General features: G+C 60.2%; 2 protein-coding genes across 7 annotated transcripts; both read left to right on the top strand.

The window, feature by feature from the left end:
- Positions 1-87: 87 nt before the first annotated feature.
- SIRT7 (sirtuin 7) lies at positions 88-6,127 on the top strand. Its single transcript, XM_058561899.1, has 10 exons — positions 88-205; positions 276-413; positions 501-605; positions 2,434-2,504; positions 2,602-2,674; positions 3,384-3,482; positions 3,557-3,793; positions 3,930-4,010; positions 4,193-4,299; positions 5,449-6,127. Exons 1-10 carry the CDS (start codon positions 113-115, stop codon positions 5,645-5,647), a joined length of 1,203 nt encoding a protein of 400 aa, XP_058417882.1. The 5' UTR covers positions 88-112; the 3' UTR covers positions 5,648-6,127.
- A 530-nt stretch (positions 6,128-6,657) lies between these two features.
- PCYT2 (phosphate cytidylyltransferase 2, ethanolamine) lies at positions 6,658-14,133 on the top strand. Of its 6 annotated transcripts, XM_058561887.1 has the most exons (13): positions 6,658-6,761; positions 8,772-8,860; positions 9,492-9,653; positions 9,928-9,994; positions 10,620-10,704; positions 10,890-10,934; positions 11,648-11,786; positions 12,049-12,131; positions 12,389-12,466; positions 12,724-12,789; positions 12,920-12,985; positions 13,244-13,332; positions 13,415-14,133. In XM_058561887.1, exons 1-13 carry the CDS (start codon positions 6,673-6,675, stop codon positions 13,524-13,526), a joined length of 1,170 nt encoding a protein of 389 aa, XP_058417870.1. In that variant the 5' UTR covers positions 6,658-6,672; the 3' UTR covers positions 13,527-14,133. The 6 variants fall into 6 exon arrangements, with proteins under 6 accessions (XP_058417870.1, XP_058417873.1, XP_058417872.1 ...); XM_058561890.1 differs by lacking the exon at positions 9,492-9,653; XM_058561889.1 differs by lacking the exon at positions 12,049-12,131 and having other exon boundaries at positions 11,648-11,804; positions 12,389-12,495.
- Positions 14,134-15,030: the final 897 nt, after the last annotated feature.

Raw genomic sequence — 15,030 nt, 5'->3', positions numbered from 1 at the left:
CAGGTGCTTCCTTGACGCGACGCGCGGGCGGGGGGAGGCGGGGCCTCGCGCGCATGCGCTGGCGCGTGGCCTGCCGGGAGGCGGAAGCGGAAGTGCGGGTCTCCCTAGAGCGATGGCAGCTGGGGGTCTGAGCCGCTCGGAGCGCAAGGCGGCGGAGCGGGTCCGGAGGCTGCGAGAGGAGCAGCAGCGGGAGCGCCTCCGCCAGGTAGGCCGCCGCCCGTCCGGCGCCCTCGCCCTGGCCCGCGCCGCCCTCACCGCCTGCCCCGCGCCCGCAGGTGTCGCGTATCCTGAGGAAGGCGGCGGCCGAGCGCAGCGCCGAGGAGGGTCGGCTCCTGGCCGAGAGCGAGGACTTGGTGACCGAGCTGCAGGGCCGGAGCAGGCGGCGCGAGGGCCTGAAGCGGCGGCAGGAGGAGGCGAGTTCCGCGGCGCGCCCCCTCCGCCCCGGGCCCCTAGCCTGGTGGGGCGGGCGGGGCGGGCTTACGACCGCAGCGTCTCGGCAGGTGTGCGACGACCCGGAGTTGCTGCAGAGGAAGGTCCGGGAGCTGGCCGGCGCCGTCCGCAACGCCAAGTACTTGGTCGTCTACACGGGCGCAGGGATCAGCACGGTAGGCAGGCGAGGCGTGGAAACCTGAACCGACCGCCGGGACGGGGGTCGGGCGTGGGGCGCCCCCTTCTGGGTAACTGACTCCAGGACCGAGCACAGTAGTGTAAGCGGAGGAAAAGCACTGATTCGCGAAGAGCTCAGCTTAAAAGTAGCTCTGAGGTTCTTTCCTTTCTTAGAGAAACTTGAAATGACTCAGTGAGAAACCTCACTAAGTAGATAAACATTTTTAAATTCTTGAACTCTGTTATACCCAGTTAGAGACAAGATAGGAAGAGGGATGAAGACGGGACGTGACAGGTCAGTGCTGGCACACCTCCTCTTTTAAAGGGAAGGAGGTTGATTCATTGTCCCGAGGTGATGTGAGCAGAGCTAAGATCAAAGCTGTCTCCTGATTCCCCAGAAAACGTTGTGTTTTCTGAATGTTGAAGGAAAGTGAGGAGAAAGTAAGGCAGTTAGAATTAGAGTACACCAGTGAAGAGGAGAAATGCATTGAGTTTTGAGAAGTTTCATTGAGAAGCTGTCATGGGTGGTGGAATGTGACTGGCTTTGAAAGTGTGGATGGCACGTTGTTTGTCTAATTGATGGGTGCGTGCTGAGTGTCACCCATGAGTAGGCCCAGTAGACGTGAACACCAAGGATTTCCTTTGTGTTCTTTCCTTGAGAAGCCCGTAGATGACAATAGTAAGGCATATAAGCAAATAACTGTAACCTGAAGCTGGCTGTGCTAGGTTGATAGACTAGAAATCCAGACACACCCTCTGGTCTTAGAGAGCTGGGAGAAAGACCCATCCTGTTGTTTTTTTGTGGGAGGTGGCGTTGAGTCCAGGCCTTGAAGGGAGGGTGAGATTTTATAGGCGAAGGTGAGAGTAAGACCCTCCACACGGGGATGAGCGCAGAGGCCCAGTAGCAAGTGTGTGTAAGATGCGTCGACTGCTCTAATTTATAAACACCTAGAAGCCCTGGCAATGGGGTCTCCTCCCTCAACAGTCACATGTGAACTCCTGTCATACGATTATTCAAAAGCAGTAATAGCAACTCTTAAAGAGGTGTAAGTGGCTACTAAAAGCCATGTGCTGCTCTTTAATTTGCCCTGAGCGTTACTGTTTGAGGTTCCCTTATCAGTGTGAGTCAGAACCACTAATCGGAGTGAGCATTTTTCTGAGCTTAAGCAGCAGGGAGGAGATGGCTCCCCAGAAGGAAGATGACTCACAGCCCAGGAGCACGAGACACCTTGATCCTAGGGTGCTTTCTGTCATCTTTTCTTGGTGTGGCTTTGTTTCACTGGATTGGAAACTTGAGAAATTCAGTAGTGTTTATCTCATCTGGAGAGGTTGGCCTATCTTTGCGAAGGTAGGGCAGGAACTACTTATGGCATCAGCATGTAAGAATTTGGACAGAGAAGTGCTCTCCCCTAGGGGTTCACCATTTGCTAAACCTTTCTTGAGCACTGGCTAGGCCCAGGGAACACACAGATGAGCCTGACCAGTTTTCCCCCTCAATGTGGAGGACAGGCGTGGCCACAGATCCCAGGTTGTACTCAGTGCTAGAGAGGCTCCTGGAGGGGTTAGAGCTCCTTGGAGCCTGCGTGGATGAGCTGGACTAGGTGGGAGTGGGGATCCAGGCAGAGAGATGGAGCCACATGGGGTGCACTCCTTCTGGGTTCAGACAGGTTAGACTAGGAGATGCTGAGCCTGTGGAATGAATAGAAGCTAGTCCGTGGGCCAGCCTGGAACATGTTGGGAGAAACATTTGCTTCCCATGCTTGGGAATTCTGCCAGTCCGTAGAGTGATGCCTTTTCAGTGGGTTTGTCTTCTTTCTCAACCTGCAGGCAGCCTCTATTCCAGATTACCGGGGCCCTAATGGAGTGTGGACGCTGCTTCAGAAAGGGAGAAGCATTCGGTAAGCAGCCTGGTGCAGCCTTCCCACCTAATTGAGCAGCGGCAGCATGGGCCTGACCTTGCAGCTCCCTCACCTTCACTTCCCTTCCACCTGGCAGTGCTGCCGACCTGAGTGAGGCCGAGCCGACGCTCACCCACATGAGCATCACCCGATTATACGAGCAGAAGCTGGTAAGAACCTGGTGTGGCTAGCTAGTGTACACACTGGGTCCACGGCGTGGGACCCAGAGCACCACCGTGGTGCCCAAGTGGCAACTGTATCCTACCTATCAGCCACTGCCACCTTCCCTCCCCCATGATGAGTGCCCACCCAGTGGTGTAGACTCCTGGTTTGGGCCTCCCTCCAATCCTCCCGTGCTTCCTCTCCGAGAGTGGAGAGGAAGCCTCTCCAAATCATCACATAGAGGGCCAACCTCAGGCCCAGAGCTACTGGTAGCCCCTTCCCCTCATGCTTCTCTCATATTATCCCCACAGACCTCAGAAGTCACCGAGGTACAGGGGAGGCTTGTGAGCACCTTCAACTGAGTGGGAAAGGGGTCGATCCTCTTGGGCCTTCAGGGACCTGAAACATAACGACTCAAGAGAGCATCAGTCTGGCCCCGAGCCCCTTCCCAGCTGAGAGGGGATGATGCCAACGCTTGCCCTCCTGGCTGCTCCAAGAACGTCAGAGTTGCTGGGGCGCTCTCCCTACCTGGGGTCCTCCTGAGTCCTGCTGGGACCAGCCTGTTGCTCTGGTTTTGCCTTCAAGGCTTCATGCAGGGTCAGAGTTGCCCCTGGTTTTTGGGACTTGGGGCCAGGCCGGGCTCAGGATGGTTTCACTGCTGAGCACTGCTCCCCAGCAGCCATCCTGCTGACTGACTGTGCCCTTGTTTCCCTCCAGGTGCAGCATGTGGTGTCTCAGAACTGCGACGGGCTCCACCTGCGGAGCGGGCTGCCTCGCACGGCCATCTCAGAGCTCCACGGGAACATGTACATTGAAGTGAGCGGTCCTTCTGGGACTTGGGGGCCTGGACAGGCTGGCGGCTCCTGCTCACAATGCCCTCTCCTCTTCAGGTCTGCACGGCCTGCACTCCTAATAGGGAGTACGTGCGGGTGTTTGATGTGACGGAGCGCACCGCCCTGCACCGACACCAAACAGGCCGGGCCTGCCACAAGTGCGGGGCCCAGCTCCGGGACACCATTGTGCACTTTGGGGAGAGGGGGACGCTGGGGCAGCCTCTGAACTGGGAGGCAGCCACCCAGGCTGCTAGCAAAGCAGACACAATCCTGTGTTTAGGCTCCAGCTTAAAGGTACGTGAACAGCACTGAGGATGGGACGGGAGTGAGCCTGCCGGCAGCTGGCCAGCTCAGCATTAGAACCCAGCTTCCTATAGCCTCGTTCCCTGGTGTGCGTGTGGTCTGTCTGTCTGTCCATCCATTGCCACAGGTTCTAAAGAAGTATCCACGCCTCTGGTGCATGACCAAGCCCCCCAGCCGGCGGCCCAAGCTCTACATTGTGAACTTGCAGGTAACTAGGGCTCCCAGAGCCCCTTCCTTAGACCTGGGCCTTGGAACAGGAGAGCCAGAGAGTCCCTGGGATGTTCACATCCCACCGTCACGCCCCACAGAGATCTGTGAGCAGGGGCCAAGCCTAGCAGACCACTGGCAATGAGTGAGGTACTGTCCTCATTTGCCTTCCCCTGTCCCCAGTGGACCCCAAAGGATGACTGGGCTGCCCTGAAGCTCCACGGGAAGTGTGATGACGTCATGCGGCTCCTCATGGACGAGCTGGGCCTGGAGATCCCCCCCTACAGCAGGTGAGGGGGCATGGGCACATCCTCCCTTCCCTGCCCCTATGTGGATGGGCTGTGTCTGTCTTCTCTTGTGATCTGAGCACAGAGAAAGCTCTGAGGTGTTGTAAACGGTGTCTGAGGTGTGACTGCAGCATGGTGGCCTCTGCAGGGACCACCCGAGGCATTGGCTGAGGCTCCCTGGCTGATGTGACTCCCTGTGGGGAGAGGGAACCTGCCAGAGTGTGCCTGGACGTTCCCCCTTTACCTCAGACAGCCTGGATGGGAAGGTGCCTCGAAGGGACATGCTCTTGGCAACTCGGGTCAAACAGAATCTCGGGGCACTTGGTTTGGGGAGCTGGCATACTTTGGGGAAGCTTAAACAAACTGTGCCTTAATACAGAATTTGTGATAATTTAGACATGGTGTATGTATTGAGTAAAAAGTTTACACTTTCTTTCTCTGTGAATTTTCAGGGTCTTATAGGGGAAATCAATAACTTCTTTTAATCAAAGGGTTCAAGAATTAAGGATCCCTTCACCTTCTGGGCCTGGCAATTCTTGTATGTTATGTGTGTGGTGTTCTGTAAATGTGGGCCTATTGTGTACTGTACCTTTCTTTTTCTTTTTTTTTTCTTTTTTACATTAACTTAGCTCATTTTCTTTATCAGTGCTTATTTGTATCTTAAGTTTATAGTGGTTCTACATCTCAGTCAGACACATGATCTCTTCACGATGTAGTTTGTAGGTGGTGCCTCCCTAGTCAGCTGGCCTTCCCTCCCGTCGAGTGTTGCAGTCTGGGAAGGGGGAGAGGGTCTGGTCCATCTGCCCCTGGCCGAACAAGTGAAAGGTGGGGCCCAGGGCTGCTAATGATTCATCCCTTCTGGGGCTACTGCTGCCCCGCCCCGTGTGCACATGGCCGCTTGGTCGCCGACGAGGACACTGAGTTCTGCAGAGGCTGAGCTAGTCTGGGTGCTGACCCTTGAGTTACTCAGGGAGCTATCTCCACCGGAAGCTGTTCTAAAGCTCGGGAACAACAGTGGAGCTCCCTCTAAGCAAAGCCCAACCCAGATGTGGGGGAGGGAAGCAGGGTAACCTCAGTCAGCTTTCCCGTCCTGGGGCGGGTGAGACTGAGAGGCCCCCAGGTATGCCTGACTCAGCTTTCCCTTTCCGGTAGGTGGCAGGACCCCATCTTCTCCCTGGCGACTCCCTTGCGTGCAGGCGAAGAAGGCAGCCACAGTCGGAAGTCACTGTGCAGAAGCCAGGAAGAGCCTCCACTTGGGGACCGGGGCACACCACTTAGCTCAGCCCCTGCCCTAGGTGGCTGGTTTGGCAGGGGCTGCACCAAACGCACGAAAAGGAAGAAAGTACTATAACGTGGTCAGCGTGGTGCGGGACTGAGAACAGCAATTGGCACTTTGCAGATGGTGGGAACTCTTATTCAGGGCGTGTGGCACCATGACGGCCAGGACCGCCCCACAGGTTCTGGGGACAGTTCTCTGGGGTGACACTTTCCCCCTGACACATTAGCCATTTGTCCTTGTGGGGAGCCCCCTTGCACTGCTGTGGTTGTCCCCGTGTGGGCCAGACGTGGAGGATGCCTGGCTCCTCAGCCTCTTCATGGAGGTGGCAGCCACACACTTCTGTGAGAACAGAACTGGCCGGCCAGGAGGAAGCACACTGCTGCCTTACCTCACTCACCGGGCTAGTCTCAGGGGCTTCCACCCTCTTTCTACTGCTTCTTACTAAAAATGTTAACTTTATAGAAACCTTTTTCTGTACTGGGTATGCAGCAAAGGGATGGTTTTGAGCCTTGGCTCTTACACCTTTTTATTATTAAACATCTCTGCACTGTCTTCCCCATTGTCAGTGAGTAGCACTGCCCTCCCCAAGGTCCGTGGCAGCATCACCCAGCCACGCTCGTTGAGGCGGCGGGGTGTGCCCCACGTGGTCGTGGTCCTGCCCCGCCCCTCCGCCAGGTGAGCGCTGAAGGGCCGTGCGCACACGCATTGGCCGCGCGCAGAGGGGCGGGGTCTCCGGGGGCTGAGAAGGGCACGCCATTGGCCGCGAGAGGGGAGGTGGAGGGGCGGGCCTGGCTACTGATGGCGCACGCCATTGGTCGGGAGCGGAGAGGCGGGGCTGATCCTCTTGGCGCACGCCGGTGGCCGCGCGCGGTGGGACGGGGCTCAGTTCTCTGGTGGAGTGCGGCTGGGGTGGCGTTTGCCATTGGCCAGGCGCGGCAGGATGAGGAGGCGGGGCTCCGCGGGCGGGGGCGCGACGGCGCTCGCCATTGGCCGCACGAGGCGGGTGAGGGCCGCGTGACAGCGCGTGCGCGGGGCGGGGCGGGCGGCGGCCGCTCTGAGTCGCAGAGCGCACAGGGCCGCGCCTTGCCTGTAGGGCCATGATCCGGAACGGGCACGGGGCGGCGGGCGGACCCGGGCGGCCCGGACCGGGGGGCAGGCGCGCCGTGCGGGTGTGGTGCGACGGCTGGTGAGCGCGGCGTCGGGCGTTGGTGGGGCGGGCGGCCGGGTGGGGGCCGCGGCGACCGCTGCGCTGCCGCCGAAGACGCGTCTGTAACCGGCCTTCGACGGGGCCGGCCGTCGATCCGGGGGCGGGCGCCGGCGGAGGACTCAGGCCCCGGAGGACGCCTGGCACCCGGGCCACCCCGTCCCGCCCCCAGTCTGGTCCCGCCGCAGGCAGCCCGGCGTGAGGCCGCACAGCGCGGGCAGGGCCGTGATCCGAGCGCTGGAGACTCCGAGAACTGTGATGGAAGCGCCTCTTCCCAAGGCGCCCCGTTTCCGCCTTTACTACTAAGCCGCAGACCCAGCCAGCCCGGCTGCCCAACCCGCTGATCGTGGTGGCCAAAGTCTCGTGAATCTAATGTTGATGAGTTTAACCGTTTCAGTGCCCTTAAGAGCTCTGTCTATCTGAAGGAGCCATGCACCCAAAATATCTTCCAGGGGTTTTGTGTGTCCCAGCTTAACCAGCACAAGACCAGAGAGTGTTTGGACAAGTATCAGCGCGGGAATTGCCTGACTCTGCTCAAGACCCCCAGTGGAGTCCTCAGTCTCCTGGGTCTACCCTGGGAGGGTTACAGGGCCCATCCATCCTCTTTTCTGGCAAATCAGACAGCCAGAGTGGTTTTAAAATAAGTTTGGGACTGTCAACAGATAAGAGAAGGACTAATCCCTACTGATGACTTGCTATCTTTGATGCTTTTTCAGTCCTTTACTTGAGGGAGGCAGAAAAAGGAAAATCCATATCTGGCCAGGGCCCTACCCCTAGCCCCAGACTTTTGAGAGCAAGCGGGGCTGCCGTACTTCTGCCCCTGTGCCTGAGTCACCTTGGGGAGAGGGAGCATGGCTTCACGTTGGTGGACTCTGACCTTGGCCCTGGCCAGGCGGGGCCCCTGCCCCAGCAGGCCACGGCCACAAGGCCACAATGACTGGGACACACTCTGGACCCAGCACCACCCTGCATTCCGTGCTGTGCATTCCACAGCCCCCACCCCCTACCGCCCAGCCTCTGACCCCTCCTGCTGCCCAGCTGGTCTAGTGAGCAAGGGGCTGGCCAGGCTGCTGGATTTGGACTTCCCTTTTCCCTTGCCCCAGGGCCAGAGCCCCATGACCCCCACAGGCTTCTCTCCTGGGGCCTGGTGCGCTGTGGTGGGGGTAGTACGTGGCATTGAGTAGAATGGCTGTACACCTGGTGGCCCAAGTCACCTGAAGAAGCAGGGACAGCTTTGCCTGCTCAGAAGGTAATGTGAGGCTGGAATGAAGCAGAGTAAGCGTGAGGCCCCAGCTTGGGGCCCCCAGAGAAGTGTGCAGGTTCTCCCCAGCGCACATAGGGAGCACATGGAAACCTGAGCATTGCAGTGGGTGCCATCTGTGGCCTTCAGTTGAGAGTTCACTCTTGACCAGGCCTGGACTTGAGGATAAAAGCTATAAATCCAGGCAACAGGAAGGTAGGTGTAGGCCCCAGAGAGTGGAGCCTCGCTGATTTCCGGAGGCCATGGAGGAGCAAGGATTTCCAAAGCCAGCGATCACCCGTGTTTGTTGGTTGGACTTTGTTTTGTGTTGGTCCCAGGACTGTCTCAGGGTAGTATGGAGTCCAACCCACAGCTGAATTAATGTCAGTTTATTCTACAGCTTGAAAGGACTGTCTGTGGTGGTTTCCTGTGAGGGGAAGGGCTGAGGGCAGAGCACTGTCCCTGGTGTGAGGAGCAGGGGCTGTTCTGGTGCTCACCACAGCCAGGCTGGGCACAGCCGGGCACCTACCACACTTGCTAAATCTGGCCCTAGGACCAGGGACCAGGGGTTTGGAGAGCTGAGCACTGCCTCGCCAGGCCCAGCTGGACTCTGGAGAGCAGTTCCCAGGGGCAGCTTCTCAGAAGGCTTCCTAAAGAAGCCGTGGAGGAGCAAGGCTGAGCCCCCTGGCCCCTCACCGACCGCCCAGTCCCCGCCCTCACCACAGGGACTGACAGCCTTGCCTTCTCCACAGCTACGACATGGTGCATTACGGCCACTCGAACCAGCTGCGCCAGGCACGGGCCATGGGCGACTACCTCATTGTGGGTGTGCACACCGATGGTAAGTGGGGCTGCTATGCCCATCTTCCAGCCTCATGGCCCATCTAGGGGCTGCCCCCATTGACTAAGACCCTGCAGGGCCTTATGAGGGGTCAGGCTGGGCCCAGGGCCATCCTCTAGAAGAGCACAGCTCAGCAAGCTCACCCCAACCCTGGCCCGGGCCGAGCCCGCCCAGGGCTTTCCCATCTTGCATCTCATGTCCCAGGCTAAAGCAAGGGGGCCCAGTGAGTCCATGAGCAGTGCAGCCAACGGATCAAGTCTCTGGCTGTATCGCTCACTCCCCACCTCCCACCTGATTCCCAAGGCCTTCGAGGACTGAGCACCCAGTCGTCAAAGGGAACTCCCGCCTTTACCTGGAACTTTGATTGGGTGAGGGGACCGTGCAGTTATCCAGCAAACGCGTCCCAAGTGCCCATGGTGGCCCACAGAGGACACAGTGGGGGCCAGTCGGGTGCTATCCTGCCCTTGTGGGCTGAGGGCCCAGTGAGAGAGACAGCCACCCGCCATGAGTCCATGCGTGGTTATAGACCTTGCTCGGTGCTGGGAGGGGCTCCCGAGAAGGGGCTGGCAAGACTGTGGCCCAGCCCTTCAGGGGTCACCTGTCGTATCCTTGCCCTCTTCTCTGGCCCTAGAGGAGATCTCCAAGCACAAGGGGCCCCCCGTGTTCACTCAGGAGGAGAGGTACAGGATGGTGCAGGCCATCAAGTGGGTGGACGAGGTGGTGCCCGCAGCTCCCTATGTCACCACACTGGAGACACTGGACAAGTACAGCTGCGACTTCTGTGTCCACGGCAGTGAGTGGCAGGGGCGGGGGTCCCAGAGGCCTGGGCACCCAGGGTGGGCTCAGGAGCAGACCGCCAGAGGGGCATCTGGATGTGCTGGGGCCTCTTCACACTTGGGGGAGCGCTCAGCCCTTTGAGGATCTGAGAAAGCTCTGGGTCCTTCCATAGAAACAAGCCCCCACACACTAGGGCAGGCCTGGGACAGGGGGTGGGGATCATGGGCCCTGAAAGGCCTTCGTGGCTTTGAGCCAAGAATCCTTGTTTTTGTGTGCATGTCACCCCTTAGATGACATCACACTGACCGTAGACGGCCGGGACACTTATGAGGAAGTGAAGCAGGCCGGGAGGTACAGGTAAGCCCCACTGCATGCCCGCCCTTTGGAGGAGAGGCCCTGGAAGCGCCTCTCCAGCTCTTTCTGCCTGCAAGGGGACTGTCTGGGCCGTGGCCTGTGATTCTCATGGCCAGGACTGGAACTGGAGGAGGTGTGTTGTAGATCTGCACCATCCAGGACAGTGGGCACAGGCCTCGGCTGGCTGTTAAGCAACAGAAAAAAGCCAATATGGCGAGTGGCTCCTAAGTGGGACAGTGCAGCCTGGAGTTCCTTTGGCAGAGGATGTGCAGTGGGGCAGGACCTGAGCATCAGACAGTGGGCAGAAAGGGTACCAGAGCCACTGCCACCCCGAGTCTGGCCTGCCTACCCCTACACTGCGAACTTGGAGTTTAGCAAGGGGTTTCTTCTTTTCCCTTATTTCCTTTAGTTGATAAGAGCTCAGTGGCCTTCCCCACCCTCCAGCTCCTGGTTTTCTGTCGTGGCCGAGAGTAGCGAGGAGACGCCTGGTCTGTGTGCAGCACAGTCAGGGGGCTGGGCCACGGTGGACTTGGCCACAAGTAGGGTTGCCCTCAGGTGGGGTGAGCTGGAGGTGTAGCCTTACAAGTATGTGCCAGGATGAGAGCCCTGACCCCACCTCTGTCCCCAGAGAGTGCAAACGCACCCAGGGCGTGTCCACCACAGACCTTGTTGGCCGCATGCTGCTGGTGACCAAGGCCCATCACAGCAGCCAGGTGAGTCTTTAGGGGTGGGGGTGGAATCCCCAAGGTCCCTAGGCTGAGGACACTGCTGGGACAGAGGGGCCATGCACCCCGCCCCAGCCTTGTCCCTCGGTGGACTCCAGGACAGGGAACTTCAGGGTCCTGGGGGTGGCCATGTCTGGAGGCTGAGGCCCCTCAACCCCTGCCCTTCCGTGCAGGAGATGTCCTCTGAGTACCGGGAGTACGCAGACAGCTTTGGCAAGGTGAGTGTTGCCTCTGCTGGCCAGGCCACCACCCGACCCCTGGGCTGTCCCAGAGCCTCATCCTCCACCCCACTCCCTGCCTTTTGGGCGCTGACTGGGTACTGCCCACCAAGCTTGGCCGACTAGCCGGTCACAGTGGCCACTGCCTGGAGGAAGAGCAAGGACTGCCTGAGGTGGCCTCTAACCAGGCAGGCTGGCCCTCTCTCGCTTTTTAGACCCCTCACCTCACCCGCCGGGGAGATACTTTTTTAGAAGGTTCCTCCCAGGTGACCAGACAGTGGCCTCAAGGTTCCCAGTCCCCGCTAGGGCTGTGTTGGCTAGCCGCCTCCTGGCGGGCTGGTTGCTGGGCCAAGGTGGAATTGGCTGCATTGCCCACTGTGGCCACGGGGCGGTGCCACAGTCCTGCTGGCCACAGGGGCCCCACCCACCCTGGCTGTGGTGTGGACTGGGCATTGCCAGCCTGCCCTCGGTGTCCCTACCAGAGACACCTGCCTGGAAACAGCACTAGAGCAAGCTGGGAGACAGGGCTGGGAGTTTGAAGTCCTGGTCTGTAGGCCCTGCACCTGCTTTCTCCACCCCTCACCTATGTCTCCTAGAGCAGATGCACAGGTGCGTGCAGGCAGGACAGGCTCAGAAGAGGGGCCTTGGGGTGTGAGCAGGTGAGGGGCATGCCTGTGAGATCTGTTGCTGACCAGAGCCCCCTTGGCTTACAGTGCCCAGGGGGGCGGAACCCCTGGACAGGGGTGTCCCAGTTTCTGCAGACATCCCAGAAGATCATCCAGTTTGCTTCTGGGAAGGAGCCCCAGCCAGGGGAGACGGTCATCTATGTTACCGGCGCCTTTGACCTGTTCCGTATCCTCCAGGACTGGGGTGGGTTGGGTTGGTTTGTCCCTGCCCCGGGCCTTTCCTCTGCATATCCATATCTGCACCAGTGGGCTGCAGGACCTGGAGGAGCCTCACTAACTCCTCGAGGCCCCCAGACTAGGGTGGGGTTCAGGGGTACAGCCATCGGCAGGGAGTGTCATGGATAGGCAGGCAGGAGGGAATGTGCCGGAGCTCCCAGTTCTGCGGTCAGCTGCTCTCATCCATTACTTGCTTCTTAACCTGGGCACAGACATCGGGCACGTGGACTTCCTGGAGAAGGTGCACGGCCTGGCAGAGAGACCCTACGTTATCGCGGGCTTGCACTTTGACCAGGTCTCAGCCCCGGGCAGCTGATAGGGCGTGGGGGCCCTCCAGGGGCTCCTGGTGTTGGGCACAGGCAGCTCATTGGGGGTGAGGCCCCGGGTGCTGATGGAGGCAGAGGAGACGAGCTGGGGTCTCTTCCAGGGGTCAGGGCCGTCCCGTCCAGGGCATCCCCATGCTGGTGGGTGCCCCACGAGGGACCGTTGGGAGGGAGCACAGCCCCAGCCCGCCTGAGGCGGCCTGCTGACCCAACCTCACTGTGGCCCTAGGAGGTCAACCACTACAAGGGGAAGAACTATCCCATCATGAACCTGCACGAGCGGACCCTGAGCGTGCTGGCCTGCCGGGTGAGCTGGGCTCTCCCTTCCTGGCTGAGGTGGGAGGAGGGGACAGTCAGGCCGCCCTGGAGCTGTTCCTCCTCGTGCCCCACCCAGGAATCCTCAGGGCCCCAGTGGGTACAGGAGCCTTGGGCTCCTGGCCAGCCAGCCCCGCCATGCTGCCTCTCCCAGTCCCTGTTTCCTCGCCAGCAGCCTCGGCTGCCTCTCCCACCACCCTCTGGCTTGGCAGGGTCCTGGCTAACCAGCTGCACTCCCTGTCTTCACAGTACGTGTCAGAAGTGGTGATTGGGGCCCCGTATGCGGTCACAGCAGAGCTCCTGGATCACTTCAAGGTGAGGCTCCTAGGGGGCTGGATCCCAGGGAGGACCTGGGCTCTCGCTGCCTCCCTGGGGAGGGCCTTCTGAGGGCAGGGGCCAAGTAGGGTGCTGCCAGGAGGGCTGCCTGACGCTGCTTCCTCCTCAGGTGGATCTGGTGTGTCACGGGAAGACAGAAATCGTGCCTGACAAGGATGGCTCCGACCCGTACCAGGTGGGTTGTGCTGGACTCTCGCCCAGCTACCTAATGCCCCCCAGCCCCATGATGCCTGTCTTGGGAATGGGCGTGGCAGTAAGTGCCGCTCCTATGGCGTCGAAGTATGAGGAAGCAGGTTGCTAAGGAGCGAGAGTAACTGCCCACTGCACCAGGGTGCTGGTCTCCCTTGGGTGGGGACTCTCCAGGTCAGGGCACTTGGGCAGTCTCCTCGGGGTCCAGAGGAGGGCCCTCATTTCCCTCCTCTCTGGCCTCCAGGAGCCCAAGAAAAGGGGCATCTTCCGCCAGATTGACAGTGGGAATGACCTCACCACGGACCTCATTGTCCAGCGCATCATCAAGAACAGGTCAGGGCTCCACTGGGCCCGGGGGTGCACAGACGCTGGGGCCCAGGCCTGGGCACACCACTCACCCCTACTTGGCCCCCAGGCTAGAGTACGAGGCCCGGAACCAGAAGAAGGAGGCCAAGGAACTGGCCTTCCTAGAGGCCAGAAGACGGCAGGAGGTGTGGCCCCAGAGGGAAGACGACTGTGACTTCTGACCAGAAGAGGGAGATCACCCGGAGCCCTCTCCCTGCTGTGCTTCCCGTGCCTCCAGAGTTTGGCTCACGTGGTTTTTAACCAAGCTGCGGTGCCCTCTCCAACCATCCTGGCCTCAGAAGGGCTGGTGAGGATGCTGCCTCCCACCCGCCTGCAAGGCACCCGTTTTGCAGCAGGCCCTTGTGGCCTTCCTGATAAGCTGCACAGAGAGGGCGTCCAGCACAGTAGAGTAGCCCAGCAGGCAGGCTGAGCAGAGGGCATCTTCAACCAGAGCGGTGCCACCCTGCGTACCAGGGAGGGCCCAGCTTCCAACCTCCCGGCTCCACTGCTGCTTCCCTATCCCGCCCTGGGAGCCTTCTACCCCCCAGCTCCAGGTGGCACGTCCTCCTGCCCAGCCTTGTGGGAGCTGGCTTCAGGGGAGCAGTGACCCAGCGGGCCACCCCCTTTCCTCCTCAGGGTGCTGACCATGCCACCTCCGGCACTCTGCCCCAGGGAGCAACCCTGGTTCCCCGTGTGCTTCCCGGGCCAGCCATGCTGCTGTCCCCAGACTGTTCTCCATCTTGTACCTGACCAGCTAGTGTGCAACCAAATAAATCTGATGGGAGGCGCTACGTGTCGGCTCTCAGCTTCTCTGGGCAGGACCAGGGAACCTACCTCCTGGCCCTGCTCCCTCCGCCCCCCCCCCCCCCAGCAGGGAGGCAGTGGCAGGCAGCCTGGCAGCAAGGACCTTCCCAGACCCAGGCCCCCAGATGCCTTGGGCTACCTCCCCCACAGCAGGCAATGACAGAAGAGGGAGGGACTGAGGCGAGCAGGTTCCCCTGGCCCTGGAGTCTGCCACAGGAAGATGAGAGGCCAACTCCCGGTAGCTCTGCACAGGGCCACCCCATCCAGGGAGGAACTGCAGCAGGCTCCCCAACTGGTTCCATGGAATCTCAGGGTCTCCTGCACCCAAGTCGGGGCCCACACTTGGAGCAGCTCGGTGGCTACAGGGTCCTGACCAGTCACCCCTGGTGCATGCGTGAGGCCGTGGTTTGGCTGGTTGTGGTGTTCAGAAGTGAGGCTTGCAATGGTGTTTTTTCAGCCCCCTCCCCCTTCCCTCCAGAATGGCTCTGCCCTTCAGCTACTGAGCAGGTAGGCCTGGCCCCACGGGAGCTGAGGGCCAGCATCCCCACCCTCTAGGAGGTGGGCCTGTGCTTTCGTCTGACTTAGTTATTCTTGAGGTCAAACTCAGAACCCCGTGCAGAAAACTGAAAGGAGGTGGCCGTGAAGGTTCACACACCCCCGGCTGGGCAGCCACCACCCTGCTTCCTTCTCGTCCTCCTTGGATACCTGCCCCAATAGGCCCCCGATTTCAGGAGCCTGGTGGGGCCAGACTTGCCCACGCAGACCCCTGGGCTGAGGGTCCCCTGAGTGCAGGGAGCAGCCAGTCCCCCGTAGACTCGGAGAGGGGAAGACACAGGAAAGGCTGGCAGACTCCTCTTGACGCTGGAGTCAGCCCTAAGCCCG

Source organism: Diceros bicornis, chromosome 18, assembly GCF_020826845.1.
Source record: "Diceros bicornis minor isolate mBicDic1 chromosome 18, mDicBic1.mat.cur, whole genome shotgun sequence".
NCBI classification, from domain to species: domain Eukaryota; kingdom Metazoa; phylum Chordata; class Mammalia; order Perissodactyla; family Rhinocerotidae; genus Diceros; species Diceros bicornis.
Note: the sequence above shows the minus strand (reverse complement) of the source record. Positions and strands in the feature narration are given on the sequence as shown.

What these genes read in the sequence shown, in the direction of transcription:
- SIRT7 (XM_058561899.1), top strand. Translation starts at nt 113, where the DNA reads ATGGCAGCTGGGGGTCTGAGCCGCTCGGAGCGCAAGGCGGCGGAGCGG. An exon ending in TGAAGCGGCGGCAGGAGGAG is followed by an intron (nt 414 to 500) that starts GCGAGTTCCGCG and finishes GCGTCTCGGCAG; the next exon opens with GTGTGCGACGACCCGGAGTT. An exon ending in CGGGCGCAGGGATCAGCACG is followed by an intron (nt 606 to 2,433) that starts GTAGGCAGGCGA and finishes CTCAACCTGCAG; the next exon opens with GCAGCCTCTATTCCAGATTA.
- PCYT2 (XM_058561887.1), top strand. Translation starts at nt 6,673, where the DNA reads ATGATCCGGAACGGGCACGGGGCGGCGGGCGGACCCGGGCGGCCCGGA. An exon ending in AGCTCCTGGATCACTTCAAG is followed by an intron (nt 12,790 to 12,919) that starts GTGAGGCTCCTA and finishes CTTCCTCCTCAG; the next exon opens with GTGGATCTGGTGTGTCACGG. An exon ending in CAGCGCATCATCAAGAACAG is followed by an intron (nt 13,333 to 13,414) that starts GTCAGGGCTCCA and finishes CTTGGCCCCCAG; the next exon opens with GCTAGAGTACGAGGCCCGGA.